This window comes from Taurulus bubalis (genome assembly GCF_910589615.1).
Source record: "Taurulus bubalis genome assembly, chromosome: 17".
Classification (NCBI taxonomy): Eukaryota; Metazoa; Chordata; class Actinopteri; order Perciformes; family Cottidae; genus Taurulus; species Taurulus bubalis.
This window is the reverse complement of record NC_136605.1, coordinates 10,833,592-10,858,329: the sequence shown is the minus strand read 5'-3', so window position 1 is coordinate 10,858,329 and position 24,738 is coordinate 10,833,592. Positions and strand designations below refer to the sequence as shown.

Below are 24,738 nucleotides of genomic sequence, written 5' to 3'. Positions count from 1 at the left end.
TTAACCTACAGAGACTTTGATCTTGTGAGTTGGCAGAGCCCATTTTGTTGCACTGATGGTCACACCCAATCTGTGGTGTAAAGAATCATCGTGTTTTTAGATGGGGACAGATTGTGCAACCACATAGCAAAAAAGAAAAAAGAAAAGTTTCAACAACATGCACTTTTGACCTTTAAAATGCTCTCACAACTGTTTGGTATTTGCATGTGAAGCCGTGGTTACACCATTCCGTGGCCAGCAATGTTGCCAGTAAACACGTTGAAATAATATCTTTGATATTGCAGCAGTTGTCCTTCTGTAATATCTGCTACTGACAAAACTGCAGACCTGTCACAGAGCCTTCAATGATGGGGTGGAAGCGTGACACATCAAATTAAATTCTTCCTTGTGGTTTCGCAGCAGCTGCTGGTGTGCCAGCTCAGTTAATTACAGCGGGCGTTTTCGTTTGCTCCTGTTGTAGGAAATAAAACTATTGTTTTAGTTTTGTGTTACAGTTGTCTTTCTGCTCTCTGTTGCCATCTTTATTATCTTTATTCAAGAATAAATAAACTCTTTCCCTCTCATTAACTGGATACAAACAACAATAATTAAAACGGGCACACTTTATAGAGGTTAATCTTGTAGAATCATGTTTTTCTGTTGTCATATTGCTGCAATGTATAATATCATTATTATATTGGTCCTGCATTCTGTGAGCCAATGCAAGATAATAAATAAATAAATGTGCACTAAAATAACACTAACTAAAAGCATTTATATTTGTCCAAAAATTATAGGCTTACGTACTGTATATATAGCCTCCTCAATATTAGTCTTTTGTGTATTTTTGTTTTCTTTCTCTGCTTGTTTATTTCTATGTCCATCTCCTTGTGTCTTTAGTTCGCTAGTATGTACAGTACCTGTTCTTTGTATGATGCAGTATTGTAATAATCTGTACGCATTCAACACAGCTTTGTTTAGAGGTGTGAAAGCTGAATGCATGTGGCTCCTTAACAATTAGCTTGCAGACTGTAACAAAGGTATTTGTTGACCAAACACGGGCGGGAGGTGTGACCATATGCAGAAGTACAGAAGTATTTCCACCATTGTAATGTTACGAAGTTCACTGACTGTTGTTCTCCTTCAGTGACGTCGCAAAGTTTTACCTGAGTCGGTAGTTGGAGATGAGGGTGTACCGGTGTCTGAGTCCATCTAGTGGTCACAATGCAGCAATGCAGGAACTGCAACATTAAAACTTTCCGTAAAAGATATTTCACAATAAAGTATACACACTGAAGCAATCACAAAATGAACAGAATAGATCATCACGTGATAATATGAGTTTGTTTCTCTGTTGCTGACAATCTACAGCTCCACGATCTGGGTAGAAGACGACTGGACTTGGTAGAAATAAGGATCTGAGGATCTTTGGATGGATGTGTGGATTGATTCTATGATCAATAACAATAACATTATATATATATATATATATATATATATATATATATATATATATATATATATATATATATATATATATATAGATAGATAGATAGATAGATAGATAGATAGATAGATAGATACTTGTGGCAGCAGCAAGCAAAGTTATATAGGAGACGTACAAATATTAAGTATGGACTCAATATATACAATACAATAAAATAGCAGAGAGTCATATTCAATAACACATATATATATATATATATATATATATATATATATATATATATATATATATACATATTTATATATAAAATCAGCTGTCAATCACAAAAATCCGTATATATATAAATATATATATAATAATATTTTCGTATTTAATGTATATATAATACACCACACACACACACCATTGGAACATTTCCTCCCTTCTTTCCGCTTTTATTTTGAAAATCAAAACCAGAAGTCAAATGGGTTGTGTTGGACTTGACAGCGCTTTAGGTCATGACAAGAAACGCTACTCTTTGTTAAGTGAAGTGGTGAGGAATCTGGCTCCCAAAACCAGACTGATCTAATCAGATGGTCGTCGCCACCCCACCGGCTGGTATCCGTGACGGCACGTTGACGTAACGCGTGGCCGCTGGCTCGCACGACCACTTATCTCGCTAGCGTTGTTAGCTAACAACAGCTGCGCGGTTCGGGGAGGATGTCGCTCCACGGCAAGAGAAAAGAAATATACAAATACGAGGCGCCATGGACGGTGTACGCCATGAACTGGAGCGTCCGCCCGGACAAACGCTTCCGCCTGGCGCTGGGGAGCTTCGTGGAGGAGTACAACAACAAGGTGCGTAGCGGCCATATCCGTCAGCTTAACGTCAGCGGGCTAACGCTGAAAGCTATAGGGGTCCTGCGCAGCACCACGGCATGCACTCACAAGGTGTTGTTGTTGTTGTTCCACAGCAACAACACGAGGACTTGTGTGCGTCTGCCATAGCTCCATCCCGCAGTAACTATCCCTCGCTGTCATGTCAGCAGTCGTTCAGCTGCCCCTGTGTGTTTGATCCCTGCTCAGGTCCAGCTGGTGGGTCTGGAGGAGGAGAGCTCAGAGTTCTTGTGCAGGAACACGTTTGACCACCCTTACCCCACGACCAAGATCATGTGGATCCCAGACTCCAAGGGGGTGTACCCGGACCTGCTGGCCACCAGCGGGGACTACCTGCGCATCTGGAGGGTAGGCTGTTTGGTGATGTATATCTGTTTGTGTTTAAGTATGTTTATCAAGTTCCACGAAGAGGTCAAAACCAACAATGAATTTGGTATCTACTAACAAGTATTCTGCGTGCAGCCAAAGCCTGATGTTATTTCTCTGGGCCGTAGATGAGATACAACTTTATTTATCTGAGGGGAATTATTGTGCTGCAGTTGCATATCAATACATGGAAATTCATGAATCCAAAATATACATATTAGTCCATATAATGTTGAACATTCATCAGTGAACCACCTTCAGAAGTGTCTGGCCAGTCTGTGACTGCACTTTCAAAATACTGTCTGTAGCTGTCACTTAATCCTTCTCAATCTCATTAGTCCTTCTCTGTAGTCTAAACACAAACGCGCCCATGCTGTGTGGGTTGAACATAGTGGTTGTTTGGAGAAGTCTCCTCACTGCCAAATTCTTTTGGGTTTGTGGCGCAGGTCAGCGACACAGAAACGCGTCTTGAATGTTTGCTGAACAACAACAAGAACTCGGACTTCTGTGCTCCCCTCACGTCCTTTGACTGGAACGAAGTCGATCCTAACCTGCTGGGTAAGGAATCCACGATGTTGTAAATAATCAGCGTGATATACATTCATCTGTATTGCTCTTTCATTTGGAAAGTGAAGATGTTTGTTCGTCCTGCAGGTACTTCAAGCATTGACACCACCTGCACTATCTGGGGGTTGGAGACCGGCCAGGTGTTGGGACGCGTTAATCTGGTGTCTGGGCATGTGAAGACCCAGCTGATTGCTCATGACAAAGAGGTGCGTGTGTGTGGGTGTCTATGCGGTAAAATGAAGCCCTGTGTGTACACAGCCTCAGGTAATATTTAAATCAATGTCCTCATGTGTCTGTGCAGGTGTATGACATCGCGTTCAGCCGTGCAGGAGGTGGCAGAGATATGTTCGCCTCCGTGGGGGCCGATGGGTCCGTCCGCATGTTTGACCTCCGGCACTTGGAGCACAGTACCATCATCTACGAAGACCCCCAGCACCACCCGCTGCTCCGCCTTTGCTGGAACAAGCAGGACCCCAACTACTTGGCTACAATGGCCATGGACGGCATGGAGGTCAGTCTGCTGTAGATTCTCTCAGCCTGTCGGTAGCCATGTTTCTCTCCAACGCTTCTGTGTTGGAGAGAAACATTGGTAAGCTTTTTTCTTATTAATTCAGAAAAGTTTTTCTTTCTTTTCTGACTGGCATGAACCCTTTCTAGATCCATAAGCATAACAAAAACATGCAATATGTGATTATTGACACGTAACATTGATTATTTATTTGATAGGTGGTCATCCTGGACGTACGTGTGCCGTGCACTCCAGTGGCTCGGCTGAACAACCATCGCGCTTGTGTCAACGGCATCGCCTGGGCCCCCCACTCGTCATGTCACATTTGCACTGCGGGTAAAGGCCTCTACACATTGTGGGATATAGTAGGGGTGTATAGTATTGTAAAGGGACCTTAAGGCTTAACTTTACCTGCATTTTCCTGCTGTCCAGGCCTGAAATAGCTCTTTTAATGTCCTCTTTGCGTGTCTTGTTTCCTTAGCCGACGACCACCAGGCTCTAATCTGGGACATCCAGCAGATGCCACGAGCCATTGAGGATCCCATCCTGGCCTACACCGCTGAAGGGGAGATCAACAATGTGCAGTGGGCGTCGACGCAGCCCGACTGGATCGCCATCTGCTACAACAACTGCTTGGAGATCCTGCGTGTCTAAAACCACGAACACTTGTGTGAAGAAGAGAAGCTCCTTCTTGTTTGAGATTTTGGACTTGGTTTTTTAGTCTTTGTCCCACTGCTTTCAAGACGAGGATGAGGTCACGTGTGAACTTTCTGAACGTGTTTGGAGTATCGCACACCTACCCCACAATAACCTGTTTACATTCTGTCCCTACTCCGTTGTTCTTCTATTAAACATATTAAGCTCTTATTTATTTCGTTCACACGGTAGCGGTCAGAAGTTTTGAAATCCGAGCAGCTGTCTATGAAAACCTGATTTATTTATTTTTTTATACTTCTTGGTTTCATTTCAGCCAGCTGTGAGGTTCTCATGAAGGGTTTCGAAGTCGTGTGCTTCATCCTTTTGAGTTGTAAAGGTTGATACAAACTGCTGAAAATGACCTCTCTGGGAATATGTGGGAGCCTTCTTGTGGACTCGTACCATATTGTTGATGATTCAAAAGTCAGTCTACGATGGTCTTGTTTACCCCTGTACGATTTTTCAAACGGGTATTTGTCCAGTTTTACAAATTGTCAGATAACCTGAGAGGGATTCGTGTTCTGATGCGTTTTAGTTTGGCTGGCGACGCTGTGAGGCCGCCAGGTACAGCATCAATCACTAACCTACCGCAGCAGCGTCGTCCAGCCCTTTGAACTCCCCACTTATTCTCTTCTTTATTTGTTGAAGATTGTGCTTTGAAAGCTGCATTTTCTTTTGTGTTTAGAGTTGTGGAACAACTTCCTGACTGAGTCCGCCTCTCTTTTTGTTGTTTCCCAATAATTAAAGGGTTAATCTCCTTGTAGCATGCCATTACAAGGCAGCAATGTACATACATATGAATATATCAACTAGAGAAGTTGGTAAGACAAGTGTTCATGTTGTAGCTTTTTCATAAAGTTTATTATTGAATTTGCTCTGATAAATTGTATTCCTCCATATCCCAGGAACAAACATCCTGTATTGCTCTGTGAAGTTGCTAAATTGGTTTATGGTTTACAGAAGCCAGTTCTTGTTTATTAATACGCATTATTATATTAGCAGTATTGCTGCTTTGCCACAGAATAATGGCAAAGAATGTGATTAAAGAGGGGGCATCCGGATTTGAACCGGGGACCTCTTGATCTGCAGTCAAATGCTCTACCACTGAGCTATACCCCCACATGGTTATTTGTAAAAGGTGTAACATGTAATACTTTGGAAACTCCTCTCGCCTGTTGTGTTTGCATAGCGCAAATAAGTACTTCGGTGATGTGAGAGTGCACGCATGCGTCCTTCATAGACCGGATGCGGATCAATTCTAATTTCTACATCCACATTTTTTTGCAAATGATAATCCTTTATGTTTTATTTCTCAGTTTCTGCTATAATACAAACGGTGCTCGCTTTAAAATATATACTTAATTTCCACTAGTGAAAGAAATACTTTCAAAATACTGAAACATATTGGAGGATTTGACCTCTTTAGGCCTCATACAGTTGATTGAGGGGAAATCTATTTTTGGTTAACTGCCAACAACTCGCAGACATCCAAAAAGATGTGGGAACTACTCGCTTAATTGTTAACAGTGAATTGTATTTCATAAAATAATAATCTTAATCTTTTAATGTAGAATCATAATCTGAAAAGTGGACTAAAAAGTATAATATCGTCATCTGAATTGTAGTAATATAAAATAGTAGAAACTGGATTTTCTCAAGTAAAGGACAAGTACATGAAAATTGTAAAACAAAACAGTAACCGCACTAAGCTGGTTTAAGTCCTATTTATCAGATCGATCTCAGTTTGTATATGTAAACGATGAAGCCTTCGATGACTTTCATTGCTATGCCGATGATACTCAACTATATCTATCGATCAAGTTAGATGAAATCTACAGATCAACAGATGATGCAATCACAACAGCTATTCACGCAGCCTTTACACACCTGGATCACAATAACACATATGTAAGGATGCTGTTTGTTGATTTCAGTTCTGCTTTTAGCACAATGATTCACACAAACTGGTTCACAAATTGAGCAACTTGGGCTTGGGCAGTTCACTGAGCAAATGGGTGCTGGACTTCCTCAGAAACAGATGCCATTGTGTCCGGATGGGGGACCACACCTCAACCACTCTGACCCTGAGCACTGGAACACCACAGGGGTGCATCTTCAGTTCTTTTCTCTATTCCCTCTTCACATATGACTGCACAGCTATTCACCCCACTAACACCATGGTCAAATTTGCAGACAGCACTGCTGTAGTAGGACTGATAACCAACAACAACGAGACAGCCTACAGGGAGGATATCCAACATCTGACACAATGGTGTTCACATAACAACCTGGACTTAAACACAACCAAAACAAAAGAAATGATAATAGACTTCAGGAGAGCAAGGCGGGTGGAGCACGCTGCCCTCCGTGGAGAGGAGGTGGAGAGGGTGGACTGCTTCACATACCTCGGAGTCCACATTTCATCAGACCTCACCTGGTCCAAAAACATCTCCCATCAGGTGGGGAAGGCCCAGCAGAGGCTCTACTTCCTCAGGAAGCTGAAGCAGACTCACCTTCCTCAACACCTGCTGATAAACTTCTATTGGGCGACCATTGAGAGCCTCCTGACCTACTGCTGCACTGTGTGGTTTGCTAGCTGCACAGTGGAGGACAGGAGGGATCTGCAGCGGGTGGTGAGGATGGCAGAAAGAGTGTTTGGGACCACATTGCCCCCCTCAGTGACCTATACGCTGGCCGGCTCTGTAAAAAAGCCAGCTGTATCTCCAAAGACCCCACCCACCCTGGACATGCACTGTTTGCTACGCTTCCATCTGGAAGGAGATACAGGACAATTAAAACACGCACAAACAGACTACAAAACAGTTTTTTACCCACAGGCTGTCAAATGTATAGAACCCCCCCCCCACCCCTCCAAAAAAAGCTGAGGACACTAGCACTAGCACTAACTGCTGAACAATATTCAATGGCACATGCACTTTATGATGATCCACTTATTTATCTGTCTACTTGTGATGTGAATCTTTCTATGGTCGTTGTTTTCGTGACAATGACAATAAAGTATTCTATTCTAAATCCACCAGATCGTTAAACTTAAAGCGTGTCTTAATGACATAAAAACCTGGATGACCTGCAACTCGGACTGAATTTATTTGACTTGGCCCAGAACACCTCAGAAATAAATTATCTGACGCTATGGTTTCTCTGGATGGCATTGCTCTGGCATCCACCACCACCGTAAGGAATCTCAGAGTTATTTTAACCAGGACCTGTCCTTTGGATCGTAAAACAAATCTCAATGACTGCCTTTTTTCACCTACGGAACGTTTAAAAAATCTGGCATATCTTGTCTCAAAGTGATGCTGAAACGTTGATCCACGCATTTGTTACTTCAAGACTGGAGTACTGTAACTCCTTATTATCAGGCTGCTCTGGTAAGTCTCTTGGGTCTTTCCAGTTGATCCAGAATGCTGCAGCTCGTGTACTAATGAGGACGCGGAAGAGAGAGCACATTACTCCTGTATTAGCTGCTCTCCACTGGCTTCCTGTAAGATCGAGAATCACATTTAAAATCCTTCTCCTTACCTACAAAGCCTTAACTGGTGATGCACCATCATATCTTAAGAAGCTTATAATGCCGTATAATACCCCACTAGAGAGCTGCGTTCTCTGAATGCGGGGCTACCTGTGGTTCCCAGAGTCTTCAGTTATCAAGCTCCTCTTCTGTGAAACCAGCTTCCACTTTCAGTCCGGGTGGCAGACACGGTCACCTCATTTAAGAGTAGACTTAAGACTTTCCTCTTTGATAGCGCTGGAGCCAGTCCTGCCTATGAATAATTTCTGTCATATTAATTGAATGTGCTGTAACTCTGTTACGTTGTTCATTCTGTACACATGACATCTATTGCTTCTGTCCATCCGGGGAGAGGGATCCTCCTCTGTTGCTCTCCCGAAGGTTTCTTCCCTTTTTTCCCTGAGAAAGGGTTTTTACTATCTTTATTTGGGGGAGTTTTCCCGGATCCGATGTGAGGTCCCGGGACAGGGATGTCGTATGTGTACAAATTGTAAAGCCCTCCTAGGCAAATTTGTATTTGTGATTTTGGGCAATACAAAATAAACTGAATTGAATTGATTTGAAAAATTTAATTGAATTGATCGTATTCTCATTGAGTAAAACTCCTCACTCCAATTATCCCTTTTCAATCACGATAACCTGAGAGGTTCATATACATTTTCCTTCAAAGACATTTAATGTTGGATAGTTTTGCTCAATCAATAAATGAATAAGAATATGTATTTGTGCTATTTGTTTGACTGGATCCTCCTGAATGAAGATCTTATCATATTTTAGGTCACATTTATGGAGGAATATAGAAAGATTGGACAGGCAGGCTTCACAAACTTTCTTCATTTAAGTTACTGTATAAAACAAAGCATCATATTGTAGGTGCCCATTATAGGTTTAATATATTGTGGTAAGAAGAACAATGTTTCCACCTGAAATGTAGCAGAAATCTGAGGTAGGATAAAATTTCCACACTTTTTGTCCTGAATTGTCCTCATGTACAGTAATTGAGTAAATGTTTGTATGGTACTTTCCACCATCATAGAGAAGTCCTCCATAACTTACATTCTCTCATCAGTTGAATCGTAGTGGTGTGCACTTGTATAGACTGTGTTTCTTCTGTTGCACACTGTGCAGAAGAAACAATCTGCACTGTGTATGACAGTAGAAACAAAGTTTTTTCATTATATTAGTGATCTGGGAAAATAAAAAACTCCCATTGTAACTCTGCGGTGTGTCTTTAATCTAAAAAAGATAAATAACAGGAATTTGTGCTTCAAGAAACATTATACAGAATTATAAATGCTTAAAAAGTCAATACATTCACCTTGTGGTTGGAACGCCTTGAGGCAACCTTTCTGTGCGTCCACTTCACATCGCTCAGTTGATGCAAAGCAAACTTCTGCAGTTTCCTTTTACCTGTTTCCGTATCGCAGTCTAGAGAAGTCGAGAGCATGCCCTCTAATGTTGGCACTTTCAGATAAACACATCAGGTACATTATGAAACCATGAAGAAGAGTCGAAGCAGAGCAGATGCACAGACACAGACACGGGGGGAACCAAGCAAAGCAGTCATGGTCAAAACAAACCTGTAAGAGCTATGTGTAAAGGTACAAGAAACTATGAGGCTTTTTATGTTCTGCTTGGCTGTGTATGTCGCAATACCTTCTCATGATCACAAGTCTGTTTATTCATGTCTAAATGTCGGCGCATGAAATATGAGATGAAAATGAGACTTTTCTCAAACACTGCCTTGAATCCTTCAGGGTGACAGACGGCTACAGTATACCTTTTGATATTTGTTTGGGCATACACTAAATTATAACACTCATAGTTTATCACATTTACTAGATGTATTCTCTACATCTCTACTATCAGGGAAATAAATTCAATTTCAAATAAATGATTACATTTCTCTAAGCTCAAGTCTAAATGTGCAATTCTTATACAAAGTGAATGCAGATAATTCTTCACTTGTGAAACATGTCACTAGTCCTTGACACTTCACCTCTCCTTAAAGAAACCTTGGTTTGGGATCCAGCGACTGCATGACGCATGTATATGTTGTTTGTCTTTACTGTCCACTCGTGTTCCACAATTTTCCCACCCTGCTGGGCGGGAATAATCTCATCATTTCACAGGAGCTCAGGTGTGAAAGAACGCTGGAGCACAAAACTGTCTGTGCGTAAGAGGCACTCTGAACCCTCAGTGACGTGGAAGGCAAGTCCCACGCCCGACAGCAGCATCTGAACAGGACAGAGGAGGTTTGAAGCGAGGAAGAGGGAAGTCACAGAGTGGGGAGCGTATGGCTGTCCCGTCCAAAGGACCAGGCTTTTGTGTGGTGTTGGTAATTGGTGTTCTAGCTGCCAGGCAAGACAGGGTTAGAGACATGCCTCTGGATCTCCTGCTTCTCTGTGGGGGTCTCCAGGTGCTCAGGGAGGGAGGGGTAGCGCTGGCTGACACAAAGCAGTCCAGGAAGCTGTTGGGACCCTGAAAATTGAGGAGCGGTGAGGTCCACACAGGACAGATGTGGCGGGTCGGCGTCCGGCGACATGGACACCGTGTCATCAGAGGCCACAGTAAGATGGATCCCACTGGACAGCGAGTCCTTGGATTTGTGGTTGAAGTCAGAGTCTGGACTCTGGAAAGAGAGAGAAGGATATGACGGTTTACCGGTTATACTTTCATACAGATCATTTTGTTTGAACGCCCTCTGGCGTTTTGGAAAATAATGCAGCGAACAGCACGTTGAGCAAAAACACGTGCACTCTCGGAGCTTGTGATGGCTACGGTTCCAAGCGCGAGTATATATCTATTCCTTTAATTTACAAATAAGAATTGTTTGTTAAAGAATGAACACTAACAGAGCAGCAAACATTATAACTGTATGTATGTACACAACACCTGCAGGAGTGAGGCCGTGCTGTCGATCTGTACGGGCTGGATTGGAGGGACAGTGTGGATTTTGGGTGCTCCTGTGCTGTACAGGTTAGTGGGGTGAGGTCTAGGAGACACAGCGCTGTAGGCCGGAGGCACTGGAGCCATCTGCCTCTGGAGGAGCTGCAGGATCACATTGATGTCTGCTGTCATACGAGTCTCCAGCCTTGGCAGGATGAAGAAAGTAGAAATAGATCAGAAAACACCCAACTTACATTTCTGTTAATGTTTTGATGGTGGATAGAATGCGTCATCATCATTTTCTCAGTCATTTCCTCTCATCTGCTTTTTCAAAAACGTCCACTAGGTTCCTCTCTTGATCTCTCTACTACAGCATCTCGCGCTCCCTCATATGCAAATATGACCGGTTTACAGGAAGCACCGACATTGCTGACGTTACAGAGAATATTTCCGTCTCACCTTTGACCCTTTTCTTATCTTTATTTGTCTTTCCCTTCCCCCTTCTCTCTTATAATACACACTAACACCATGCTGGAAATTGATACGCAAACACAGCAGGAAAGAAAGGGAGGTGCCTCCAGGAACATAAATATGACGTAAAAATAAATATTGGCTATTGCGTAATGATCAAAGGAAAAACTAACACCTGGTCATAGCAATGCTCATCAGGGGGTATAGCTCAGTGGTAGAGCATTTGACTGCAGATCAAGAGGTCCCCGGTTCAAATCCGGATGCCCCCTCTTTTTCACCCTCAAAAACATGACAACACCTCACCGGTTCAACTGGGACTGCAGCAGCTCCAGCCTGGACTCCAGCTCGCTGGGCCGATGCTCAGCGCAGGCCGAAGGGTGGAAACTGGCTCTGAGTGACGACTGTCGTCTCTGGCTCTCTGAGAACTGGCTGGCTCTACGGTCGGGCCAGTAGCCATACAGGCCCGACATGCTGATCGGGGCCGCGGCTGTGAGGAAGAAGAAGGATCCTCAGTTAATTTTTTAAAACACTATATTTTCTGTTCATCAAAAATCATATAACATGTCGACAAAATAAGAAAATAAGAAAACAAGTCTATTTACACTGTTGGGGCGGAGTTGTCAGTGAGAGCAGTGCAGAGCAGCAGCTGCTGACCAGTGGGGGAAATCCACATGCACTCACATGCACTCACATGCACTAAAAGCACGTGCTGCCTGTCCACAAAGCAAGGTGAAGACTTCATTCTCTGCTCAAGCAAACATTAATCCACTGTCTATTTACATTATAAATAATCATAGTATATTTCTCTTTTAACATTAAATAACATACTTGCAGTCACTTTAAAAAAAAGAAGACAAAAATACATGTATTATCTTTCCATGCAAAACAATATTAACTTTTCCAAAACATTTTATTTTCAAATTTTAATCTCATCAAATGGCATTTACATGTCATCACTCTATTAAAAAAGAGGCGCCCAGATATTTAAAAAGATATTTGGCCATATGTAAAAAAAAAAAAAAAATCTGATGCCATCCTCAAAGTAGAAAAAGACGTGTCGGAAATCTATGGCTGTGTAAACTTTACTAGGCCGGGAAAGTGAAAACTCTAAAGATGACACATATGGAATTGTGAATTAAAAATTGATTTGGTTCCCCTCTAAAGTGTTTCAAGGCTCCATCGGGCCTAATAGAGACTACCCAGACATGACTGATGAAGGTAGTCTTTACCTGAGTATGGTGGTCCTCCGAGGTCTACAGGCGGCCCCATCCCAGCCGAGGGTCCACTATGAGGCAGGAGGTTGACCACTGCTGGCGGGTAGTCTCTGGTGTCACCTCTGGTGAGGTACAGCTCCCCTTTGCTGTGTCCCATGGGCTTCATCTCCTCATCACTAGACTGTGAACAGATGCTAGCACTGCTGCAGAGGTCCTCCCAATGGGATTCTGCCATCATGCCCTGGTGGTGGTTTGCCATTGGACAGGACTGATCGGGGTAAGAGTCTTCACGGTCCATGCCGTCTGCACAGACATTGTCACAGGACAGCCAGTATAAGAAAAATATGGAGATTAGTCAGAACAGAAAATGTGTTCAGCCTTGTCCGTCACTCACCTGGTCGGTTTCGGCGCCGCAGGGAGCTTCTCCGATGCTTTGTCCGGCGGTAGCCACATTCAGAGTCCCTGCCCGGGGTTGGCTGCTGTATTCTATCTGCCTGATACATATCAGCTTCAGTAAATCAAAACTACACACCGGATCTCATACTTAAAGGGTATATACATTATTGGACTGTCTTACATCATTATGGATGATAAATCTAGTAATCCATATTGAAGCAGCCAGGGAAAAGATAGGCAAGAAAAAGAAAAATACACCAGCACATAAACAATATATGCACAGCAGATGTGTTACCAAAAGTCATGTTTTAAGTTGTTTAGGATACAATATAAAACTGAGAATAAATAGTGGAAGCAGGTACAACCAAGTGATGTCTTTTTCCTTTCACCACTTTAAGGCAGCATGTGGAGTCTGTGACCACTTGTGGCGCTATCGAGCAATGTCTTGCTGAGCATGCTGTGCACAGAGGTAGTTACAATAAAACCGGGGAGATATGCCAGTAAAAGAGGATTTTTTTTTTAAACGGTCGCAAGCCGATAGATTTTAAGGCATTTTTAAAAGGGGTTTTACAAATGATTCATGAGGCAGGGAATTCATTTTGCCATCGATCTTAGTGGGAAATGTTAAATGCATTCACACCATGTGTGAGTATAATGTCAACTCCACAGTGTACCTGTTTAAGTTGTCGTTAATTCATAAAATGATGGAACCGGTTAAAATATGTTTTCTTCAACCTTGAGGCAAAAACAAAAACACAGATGATGCAAACGGACTGCATTCACTGTAAGGATGGTATTTCTACATGTGACATCGCCCTCTGGTGGCACTCACATCTCTCAGGTTGAAGGTGATCTCCAAGTTGTTCCAGAACATATCGGCGAAGTCGGGGTACATGTCCAGCACTTCCAGCAGGTCGTCTCTCAGGATCTTGTGAAGGTCACAGTAGGTCAAAGCCCTGACGTCTGCGCTGGATTTACCTGGCCTCCCATACAGACTGATGGATTCACCAAAGATGTCGTTCTTTCCTAGGGAAATCACATCAAAAGGAAAGAAGAGCATTGGAAAAGAGTACGAGTAAATCAAAAGATGTTTGACTAGGTGAGAACGCCATTGCAAATAATAGTGGAAATAGTTAACTGACAACATTTTGATGGATGGATCTGATCCAAAACGAATGAAAAACAAAGCACGAGAGTGACACTGATCCTCAACAGCACTGCTGCTCAAAACCAGTGAATGATCACTGCTGGAAAAGAAATGACCTATGCAGCCTAGATTGCTGTGTGCGGGCCTATTGATGATCAATGCCACTGTGGAATGGAAGTGGAGCTGTGCCCAAACACCTCTGGCAACACAACACACAGAGAACGCACACATGTGTGTATGTGTGTTGTGTGGTGTGAGGTGTAAAGGGTAGGGTGAGTTGTGAATGTGGCTTTGTCAGGACGAGAGAAAGATACGAGAAAGTGGACTAAAAACAGACACAAAAAGGGAATAAAAGGAAACAATATATATTTGGGTTTTATTGAAGTCATTTGACAAAAAAAGCAACATGCTGTGGTTACAGTTACTCTCCACTGTAAATATGTTTTGCTATTTCGAGACTTTGGCTATGTGTAATGGGTATTGGTCAATATTATTGACATTGTATAAGTGAAGTTATTTATTGATTATTTAAATGAGTGACTGATAATGAAAATCAGAGATGGAGGTCAGCAGAAATGTAACTGTAGCCTGCAGCTCACCTAGTATGGCGACCACCACATCGTCCCTGAGGATCTCTATTGAGCCTCTGGAAATGAAGTAGACGGCGGTGAGAATGTCCCCACTGTGGACCAGGGTGTCACCCGGTGGAGCGTGGGTGGTCTTGAATCGCATTGCCAGAGCCCGCAGGCAGCCTTTGTTGGCACCTTTAAACGCTTTGCAGTTCTGGAGCAAGGTCCGGTTCAAATGGAGACAGATGTCAGCCTGCAGACACTCAGGAAAACCCTTTAAAACCTGCAGGGCAACAGAGGGCATCGGGTGAAACTACTGGAAATAATTATCCATGATGTTAGCATTTTTTTCCTGTATATGTTTGTCCTGTATCTACAAAGCCACTTAATCTAAAATGTAAAATGAATCTGAAAGGTACATGATAAGGAATCTGTGGGGTGAGAGAAGAAGAGCAGAATGTGTCAGATTGATTCGGGCAGGGAGCACAGGGCAGTGGCTCCTGGTGATTATCTGTTCGCACATTGAATTGGCAGGCACTAATGCTGCGCTCTGCCCGTGTAATGCTCCAGTGCTGTGAGCAGGCGGAGTGGCAATATGACGCACATCATCACTAAAATCACATTGGTTCAAGCCTGGTGAGTAAGAACAAAAAGGGGGCACCCAGATTTGAACTAGGGACCTCTTGATCTGCAGTCAAATGCTCTACCACTGAGCTATACCCCCTATAGTTGTACTGTTGTATGAACGATACATGATGATGATTTATTATGATAGAAGTTTATTTCTGGGTCATAGAGTGCTGCTGAGATGAAGTATTTTTGAAGGTCAGCCGTGAAGTTAGCATTAAACTAGTTCCTTCAACAAAAAGCAAATGGCATTCTTCATTTAATTATCATTCTTCCACGTACTGTTCCGCAAGCTAATTTTTCAAACAAGAATGTTTTTGTATTGCTTTTTGAAATGTGACTGAAATTGCCAGGATATTTCTATCAGGAAAGAACTGCAGTTGGGATTATGAAGACCAAATATTTGCTTGTTAAATGTGATATGAAAATGGAAAGGGGGCACCCAGATTTGAACTGGGGACCTCTTGATCTGCAGTCAAATGCTCTACCACTGAGCTATACCCCCTACTGAAACACATATGTTTGAAAACCAAAAAGGAATTTGTAATTGAAGGTTGTTATGTTTCAGTAAATTCTAACAACTCCATCTCTTATACTGTCTCGACATCCAATTTCAAGAAAAATATTTCTACCCAAACGTGAGTCTTTTTGCCTCTTTTGACCTAAAGCAAGATCCTGTGTGTCTGAGTGTGTTAAGTGACTTACAGCGTTCATGTCGATGCCGTTGGTGTAGGACCAAGCATGTTGGAAGTACTCCTCCAGCCTCTGGCGCAGGCCTCCTGGGATCTGGTGGAAACGGATGAACTCTTTGACCCGCAGCATCTGAGTGTGATACCGGGCCGTGCCTGAGTACAGTCTCTGAATGATTGCAGACACGTTACCAAAGATACTGGCGTACATCAGAGCTGCATGGGACAGACGACAGAGATGCTGTATGTTAGAGGCATTGATTCAAGAGAAATGTCCATTGGAGGATTTGTTCAATATATGTTAAATCTTACAAAACCATGCTAACATGCTAAACTAATTTCTGTATTTTAAATCAATCTTCTTTCGCAACATGCTGAGATTACTTTTGTAAAATCTATTAATTTGACTAAATACATCATTTAAACACAATATTGAAGGATGACATTCAGGTCTTTATTCTTTAAAACACCATCCGTGTTCACTTACTTTAAAATAATATGTCAATGTATGGATGTTCAATAGGTCACCTTGCCCTTTGACCTTTTGTAAGTGAGAGTCCCCTTCTCAGGGGATGCACATGTGCGCATGAATCGATAATCCATAACGAATATAAAGACCCTCTCCAGTGGACAGTTTTACTGTCCCATTATAATGTTAGTTCTGGTTCACACTCTGTCCCACCATAACCACACAGGGGAACCAAAGAATGACTGAAGTCTAGTGCATGAAAACAATATGAAGACTAAACATTGCCACCATTGGTGGTTGGTCCAATCAGACCACACACAAAAAGATTCAGGATTCAAAACTGTGGTGATTCTGTCTCTCTTTTTGTGTACATGCCAATACATTCATATGAAAGTAAAGCTGCTTTAAAAACAGTAGTGTTTCTCTGATTTCAGACTCACTCCCACTCTACTCACAGCCAATGAGCATGACACAGATGGAGAAGATCTTCTCTGGGTTGGTGTTGGGTGAGACGTTCCCAAAGCCCACACTGGTCAGGCTGCTGAAGGTGAAGTACAGGGCTGTAACGTACTTGTCCTTGATGGAGGGACCCGAGGCTGGGTCACTATCATTGTACTGTTTACCAATCTGTTCGGCCAGGTTGTCCAGCCAGCCAATCTTCAGGCCTCCGATGCGTGCAGAGCTTGTGCGCTCCACGTTGCCGATGGCGTACCAGATACAGGCCAGCCAATGAGCGATAAGGGCAAAGGAGCACATGAGGAGGAAAAGGACCGCAGCTCCATATTCTGAGTAGCGGTCCAACTTCCTGGCTACTCGAACCAACCGCAGCAGTCTGGCTGTTTTCAGTAATCCAATCAGAGTGGTTGTCTGAGGCTGGTGGAGAGAGTAGACTTCATGTTAATGATATTAGCTCTCGAACCAGTGTCAAATATGCACAGACCAGTATCATTAATCACTGAGATTTAAAGACACTATTTGGCTGCAGATATTAAGTGTATTGATACTTAAATGGAGGGTTCCAGCATGCAAGTAATTGACAGACAACATATTAAAGCACAGATCAAATGATTGGTCAACATAAAACGAACACAGAATATAAAATTAAACACTAGGATGACCTGACATATCCCACATCCCAACACTAACGTCATACAGTCACAAAAACAATTAACAAAATCTTGCAAGTTCAATCTGAAAAGTACTCATAATCAACCAAACCCAAGATCTGAACGTTGGACCAGTCAGTGAACTATGCAAAGACATTTAATTTTGAATATTGCCAACAACTGGTGAGAGTAGTTGCAGTGTGCGCCATCTAACTGTAATGTCCTGGGTTGATTAATGACTGCGGCCTTGGGACCTTTCATGCATGCATAGGTTGAATATAAAAAAAGTAGACGTAGTCACTGTGACATCACACATTGGCTTGTGGGCTAAGATTTTCAAGCCTTGAGTTTGGCAATTTAGCTGTTTTTGCAACCAAGGGTGACACGAGAGGGCGGAACTAAGCAAAACGCTGAATAAGACATTTAGGTCGACGTAAGACTGACAGTTTCATGAACTGAAAATACACTGTCAAAGGGACTCAGAAAACTGAGACAACTCCCAGAGCGTAAAACGCTGTGGTAACAAACATGTCAATCACAAGGTAGCCACGCTGTAAAGCATAACCTGCTTTATCGTCTATTTTACTCTAAATGGGACTTTACTGTACTAAATGAACATCATGCTGTATTGTAGAAGACTAGACACTAGCGATTGAGACCAGAAACTCATTCTCTGTCTCACAATGTTTACTGAGGTAATATATCTTGAGCTGGGGCTTTGAGACGGGCATGCTAACCATTGAGCCACAGTCGCAATTGATTGGGTTACTGACATTACTACAGATATTGCTCAACTGCGAGGGAATCTGCAGAGGAGAGCCCAGGTAGGTAACACATGTGTGGTCTTTATGTTTCTATTTTATTGTAGAAAGACCTTAAAATAGGGTTTATCATCCAAAAACCTTCACCAATGATTTAAACATAGAGAAATATTGTTGTTATGTATGCGTTATTATGCTATGATTTTACTGGTCCGGCCCACTTGAGATCAAAATGGGCAGCATGTGGCCCCTTCACTAAAATGAGTTTGACACCCCTGGTCTATACAATATGATTTATTTTTGCCACATGAAAGAGCCGCTGCCTATTAGAAAATAATGCAAATTTTTACTGCTGCAAGGTTTCCTGTCATACCCCTCACTCTCTCTCAGCTATTTCTCCACTGTCTTCAGTCAACTTAACAACCCCCCATCCCCAATAAATAATATTCTGCAACTGCATGACCTGTTTATTGTTTCCAATTAATTCAATAACCGTTTTTCAAGTTTGCAATTCAGAAGACCAGTAAGTGATGTTTTTGTCCAAAATGGATTGACGTCTCAGCAAAGTCGAATAGACCTCTCTATTGTTCACCCCACAATCAATGTTTCAGGGATGATTCAATAGAGAGTCTTATCCACTTCACCAGCATCTGTTCGCATCTGTAACTCAAAGGAGTTCTTAGAGTGAATGTCTTTGGTCTCTCTGAAAAGCTGAAACATATTGACTGAATGTTCTATCCTTATTATCTAAAAATGCACAGTAATTTCACTGTGCCACAAAAAAAAACACAGGAAGAGAGAGAGAGGGGTATGACATGCAACGAAGATAATACCACAACTGTTTTGTTCCAACTGAACAACTACATATCTTAATCCTGAGGCCAGCTTGGTCATGTTGGTCATGTTGTGGCAGGAATAGACAGTTATCTGATAACATGACAAATGGCTGCATTCTATTTAGTTGGCTCACTGGCAAGAGCCACTGAGATGCTTAAATAGAACCGTTCACTAATGTTATTTTCTGTTGAGAAAAAACTGTATTTATCTTTTTCAGACAACATTGGGCGATTTAAAATGCATGATGTTGATGTTGTCCTTTCTCACCTCCTCGGACCCGGTGCGGAATATAAGCAAATCGAAGGGGACGGCGGCCACGATGTCAATGAGGAACCAGCCCTTGAAGTAGTGCTGCGCGATGCGCCCCGGGTGGCTGACCACCTCGTCGTTGTGGTTGACGTAGGTGGTCCTGAAGTTGATGAGGATGTCCACGATGAACATGACGTCCACCACCAGGTCCACCACGTTGAGCGGGTTGCAGGTGTATCCGCAAGTTCTCCTCCGCTCCTCCTCCACCTCGTTGAGAAGAAAGGCGGCCGAGTACGGGGTGAAGATGGCGGTGTAGATGACCAGCAGCAGGATGACCCAGTCCCATACCGCTTTGAAGGGGCTGTAGTGAAGGATGGTCCATTTGTGGATGCGCGGGGCCTGGAGCTGGTACTCTGGCAGCACGTCAGCACCGAGGGACAACACCTAGAGAGAGATGGATGGGACGGTGAGGATGGGATTTCTCCAGTAGGAGCAAGCTCAAATCGTGGCACCGGCACCTCGTATAGGCACTTCCTGTGGCACCTCTAGTTGCCACTAGTTGTTGTGGCAGCTGCCACGTTTTTGTGGCAGCTGCCACAACAACTACTGGCAACTAGAGGTGCCACTAGTTGTTGTGGCAGTTTTTGTGGCAGCTGCCACAACAACTAGTGGCAACTAGAGGTGCCACTAATTGTTGTGGCAGTTTTTGTGGCAGCTGCCACAACAACTAGTGGCAACTAGAGGTGCCACTGGTTGTTGTGGCAGTTTTTGTGGCAAGCTGCCACAACAACTACTGGCAACTAGAGGTGCCACTAGTTGTTGTGGCAGTTTTTTGTGGCAAGCTGCCACAACAACTGCCACAAAAACTAATTTAACTCATATTTCTCCAACCAAATCTAATATTTATTATGTAGGACTATTCATTTTTTGGTTAGACTTAAGTATTGTAATGTGAATAATGTCATACAGCCTTCATAATAATTGATATTCTTTTGTCAATTTTAATCAAGCCATTCATTTTTTAACTCCTTACTAAATCAGACCAAAAAAATTAATTGACTGCGCTGTAATTGAGAAATAAAACTGGTATGCATTTACAAGTTATGTACAAAGTCTTTATCGGTCTTTAAATAATGCATTTATTAATTTAATCTCTCTTTTTAATTTAATCTCTCTGGATCAGAAGAAATAAACGTTTTAGGTAGGTTTTTATTGATTGGTTTAAACTCAACAGACAAAGACTTTCAAGCTTGTTTTTATTATTATGATTAATACAATCCATAATATCCTACTGTAACAGAACTAATAACAATTAGGAGTAGTAATATTAATGATATGTGCACTGCCACCCTGTAAATTATATGAAATCAAACATTATTAGTTCATGTTCCACATTTGAATATGCTTATTTGTCATTGTCTTTTATGACTGTATGTACTGATAATGACATTTGTTTACAACAACATTTTTTTTAAATATTTACTGTAACAACAGTAAATATTTACTTTTATTTATTATATTTCTATAAGTTATTTTTTTAATTGGTCTTTCTTTTTAATCTTCTTAAGCATTACTACCAATAGGCTTCTAATGGGCCTCAGTGTCTTCCTCCAACACTCTCAACAGTACAGCGGACAGTAGGTGTGGATGGAATCACAACCTTGAGTTGCCCGGGTGAAAGAAATTTCCCGTACATAATATAACATCGCCTTGTTATGAATCATCTGATACAGTCTATGAAAGTGTATAGAGAGCTTGAATTATATGATATGTCCATGAGCTACGTTTTATGACAAACAGTATTTACATAATCAATATTTAAATTACCAGATTTGTCGTTGAACATTGATGTGTATATCTTCTGTAGCGCAGGTTTCCCTTCAAACCGGTGAAGGTAGGCGTTGGGCGCCCAGTCTCTACCCAGTCTTAAATATAAATGGTCAAATTATATTTGACCATTCCTAGATTGCCTCTTTGGCGCCACCCTCTTTTCTCTGTCAGGGAGGGAAAGGGCTGTTCTGTGCTCTTAATTTACCCTTTGTTACAAACTGTATTTATTTTCTTTTTATTTGTTCAAGAGGGACAATGTACGTGTATTGGATGCCTTGTTAAAAATAATGATAAAGAACCTTGCAAATGAATGCAAAACGACTGACATCCTTAAGCTGTGTATCTGTGCATCTCACCAGAAGCCACAAATAGTGGCAGGCAGTTGCCAAAACATCTTCTGAATCTATTCTGCAGCGATGATAGCTGTGGCCACAAATACCTGCCACAGCGGCCTTCTAGACTTGAGCTAAACGTTCAACCAGAAAACTGTTGCTGTGCCTCAATGACTGTCAATGTACCACAATATAGCCTAATTAATAGACCTGTGTTTAAGATTTGACCAAGGTAGGTTGATTGACATTTTGATTACAATGGTATTCAACTAATTCTTAACTGAAACCTAACCTATATTGTTAATACTTGTATTCTTAAGAGCACTTCATGATTTATGTTCAGCAAAAAATGACACAAAATGACAAAAATATTTTTCATTATCAAACAAAAAAGTGCAACAAATAAAATGCTTAAACAGTAGCCTTTTAAAGCAAAACAATAGATTAACACATAAATAAAAGAACAAAAAATGAGGTATTAGAAGGAGATCAAAAGCTGGGTAGAACGCACGCCTGGAACGCGCGTCTGGAACGAAAGCGTCTGGAACGAACGCGCGTCTGGAACGAAAGCGTCTGGAACGAACGCGCGTCTGGAACGAACTCGTGCTGGAAGGAACGCGCGCTGGAAGGAACGCGCCTCGGTCCAAAATCAGACTTTTTTTTTGCCGTGAGAAATTGGTTGTGTGGCGTGAGCACCGCTCTCTCTAACATCACTATGCGAACTAAAAACCTGCCAACAAAAGCCTGCCATCCCTTTTTTGTATGGGTTTTGTTCTATTTCTTGTCCTATCTATCTTGTCTCCTCATGCAAACCTGCATTTATAATCCTTTGTTCTGTGCAAAAAAAAAATGAGCAAGCCTGTTTATGAAAAGAACGTTAAAAATAAAGTTGTCTGACACAAATACCTCCAGAATCAGTTTGTAACCCATTTAAATGAGTTAGTGACCTAACTGATGATGCTGAGCCAGTTTTTGAGGAATACTAAAGAAGAAAAGTTGAGTCTTGAAGGAAAACAATTTCCACTCTGACAGCAGCCTTAGTGTCAGACAGATCTGTTATCTGTTAGTTCAGGAAACAGTTTGGCTCCATTTGGGACATTATTTCCTCCAAATTTCATCACAAATCATCATGACAGAAGATGCAACGCTTCAAGAATTCCTCTTATATCCTATTATTCCCATGTTCTCTGCGTTAGTTTCAGAAATCATCCCACAGATCATTACAATTAATCCTCTTCTTTCAAAGGTTTACTGTAATCTCATCAATCTATTACGTGCCAAACTCTGTTATTACATCAACCTTCAATTCCAGTTGAAACATGTTGACTAAGCATGATCACAGTCTTCTGGAAAACCTTGGGGTTAGACGTTTGTTTAAGTTAACGATGTGGGTTTGATCTAGTTTAGATTGCTCCGTTCTTACATCTGAATTTCCACCTGACAAAAGGCAGAATAGACGGATGAACTGAATAAATAAAAGGACGAGTTGAGAAATTAACAAAAGAGGAGCACGTTGTTATGAAGAGTGTCAGTCTGCGAGGGACTTAGCATGGGAGCTTCCCAAATTGCTTTGTTTGGAAAATGATTAATAGACAATTAATAGGATCCTCTTGATTTTGCGTGTGCCCGCGGCAAAATGACAAAAATATTTTTCATTATCAAACAAAAAAGTGCAACAAATAAAGTGCTTAAACAGCAACCTTTTAAAGCAAAACAATAGATTAACACATAAATAAAATAACAAAAAAATAGGTATTAGAAGGAGATCAAAAGCTCGGTAGAACGCGCGCCTGGAACGCGCGTCTGGAACGATGTCGTGCTGGAAGGAACGCGCTCTGGAAGGAACGCGCCTCGGTCCAAAATCAGACTTTTTTTTTTGCCGTGAGAAATTGGTTGTGTGGCGTGAGCACCGCTCTCTCTAACACAGGCAGATGCCTCAAAAACTAGTGGCAACTCGTAAGTGCCCCGCCACCTGAGACGTGCCATCAGAAATGCTGCCTCTAAAGTAGTGGCAGCTTCCGGAACAGTGGCATCTCCCTCCGGCACCGCGGCAGGTGCCTCCAGCACTGTGGCAACTGCGGCAGGTGCCTCCAGCACCGCGGCAGCTGCCTCCAGCACTGTGGCAACTGCGGCAGGTGCCTCCAGCACCGCGGCAGCTGCCTCCAGCACTGTGGCAACTGCGGCAGCTGCCTCCAGCACCGCGGCAGCTGCCTCCAGCACTGTGGCAACTGCGGCAGGTGCCTCCAGCACCGCGGCAGCTGCCTCCAGCACTGTGGCAACTGCGGCAGGTGCCTCCAGCACCGCGGCAGCTGCCTCCAGCACTGTGGCAACTGCGGCAGCTGCCTCCAGCACTGTGGCAACTGCGGCAGCTGCCTCCAGCACCGCGGCAGCTGCCTCCAGCACTGTGGCAACTGCGGCAGCTGCCTCCAGCACCGCGGCAGCTGCCTCCAGCACTGTGGCAACTGCGGCAGGTGCCTCCAGCACCGCGGCAGCTGCCTCCAGCACTGTGGCAACTGCGGCAGCTGCCTCCAGCACCGCGGCAGCTGCCTCCAGCACTGTGGCAACTGCGGCAGGTGCCTCCAGCACCGCGGCAGCTGCCTCCAGCACTGTGGCAACTGCGGCAGGTGCCTCCAGCACCGCGGCAGCTGCCTCCAGCACTGTGGCAACTGCGGCAGCTGCCTCCAGCACCGCGGCAGCTGCCTCCAGCACTGTGGCAACTGCGGCAGGTGCCTCCAGCACCGCGGCAGCTGCCTCCAGCACTGTGGCAACTGCGGCAGCTGCCTCCAGCACTGTGGCAACTGCGGCAGCTGCCTCCAGCACCGCGGCAGCTGCCTCCAGCACTGTGGCAACTGCGGCAGCTGCCTCCAGCACCGCGGCAGCTGCCTCCAGCACTGTGGCAACTGCGGCAGGTGCCTCCAGCACCGCGGCAGCTGCCTCCAGCACTGTGGCAACTGCGGCAGGTGCCTCCAGCACCGCGGCAGCTGCCTCCAGCACTGTGGCAACTGCGGCAGCTGCCTCCAGCACCGCGGCAGCTGCCTCCAGCACTGTGGCAACTGAGCGGTGCCACAGGAAGTGCCTGTACAAGATGCCGGTGCCGCAATTTGAGCTTGCCCTCTCTCGATTAATAATGGAGGTAGGACAGCGGATTCATGACTAGTGGGCTAGAGTGTGTATAGGGACT

General features: G+C 43.2%; 2 protein-coding genes across 2 annotated transcripts in view; one reads left to right on the top strand and one right to left on the bottom strand.

Annotated features, from left to right (window-relative positions):
- Window positions 1–2,020: 2,020 nt before the first annotated feature.
- Window positions 2,021–5,390, top strand: dcaf7 (ddb1 and cul4 associated factor 7). The gene is made up of 7 exons (XM_079233728.1): window positions 2,021–2,263; window positions 2,492–2,650; window positions 3,115–3,226; window positions 3,323–3,441; window positions 3,537–3,746; window positions 3,962–4,079; window positions 4,225–5,390. The coding sequence occupies exons 1-7, from the start codon at window positions 2,126–2,128 to the stop codon at window positions 4,395–4,397; spliced, it is 1,029 nt and encodes a 342-aa protein (XP_079089854.1). The 5' UTR covers window positions 2,021–2,125; the 3' UTR covers window positions 4,398–5,390.
- Window positions 5,391–10,321: 4,931 nt separating this feature from the next.
- kcnh6a (potassium voltage-gated channel, subfamily H (eag-related), member 6a) overlaps window positions 10,322–24,738 on the bottom strand; it is a gene marked incomplete at both ends in the record, with an annotated part of 28,743 nt that continues 14,326 nt past the window's right edge. The window contains 10 exons of the mRNA XM_079233686.1: window positions 10,322–10,603; window positions 10,867–11,065; window positions 11,635–11,818; window positions 12,561–12,848; window positions 12,940–13,039; window positions 13,774–13,967; window positions 14,688–14,940; window positions 15,990–16,189; window positions 16,898–17,315; window positions 19,414–19,839. Of these exons, the coding sequence (XP_079089812.1) occupies window positions 10,322–10,603; window positions 10,867–11,065; window positions 11,635–11,818; window positions 12,561–12,848; window positions 12,940–13,039; window positions 13,774–13,967; window positions 14,688–14,940; window positions 15,990–16,189; window positions 16,898–17,315; window positions 19,414–19,839 (2,544 nt within the window). The remainder of the gene's footprint in view (window positions 10,604–10,866; window positions 11,066–11,634; window positions 11,819–12,560; window positions 12,849–12,939; window positions 13,040–13,773; window positions 13,968–14,687; window positions 14,941–15,989; window positions 16,190–16,897; window positions 17,316–19,413; window positions 19,840–24,738) is intronic.

Bases quoted from the DNA above. Each gene is read 5' to 3' on its own strand.
- dcaf7 (XM_079233728.1), top strand. From the start codon at position 2,126: ATGTCGCTCCACGGCAAGAGAAAAGAAATATACAAATACGAGGCGCCA. The intron at 2,651-3,114 runs GTAGGCTGTTTG...TTTGTGGCGCAG, and splicing joins ACTACCTGCGCATCTGGAGG to GTCAGCGACACAGAAACGCG. The intron at 3,747-3,961 runs GTCAGTCTGCTG...TTTATTTGATAG, and splicing joins TGGCCATGGACGGCATGGAG to GTGGTCATCCTGGACGTACG.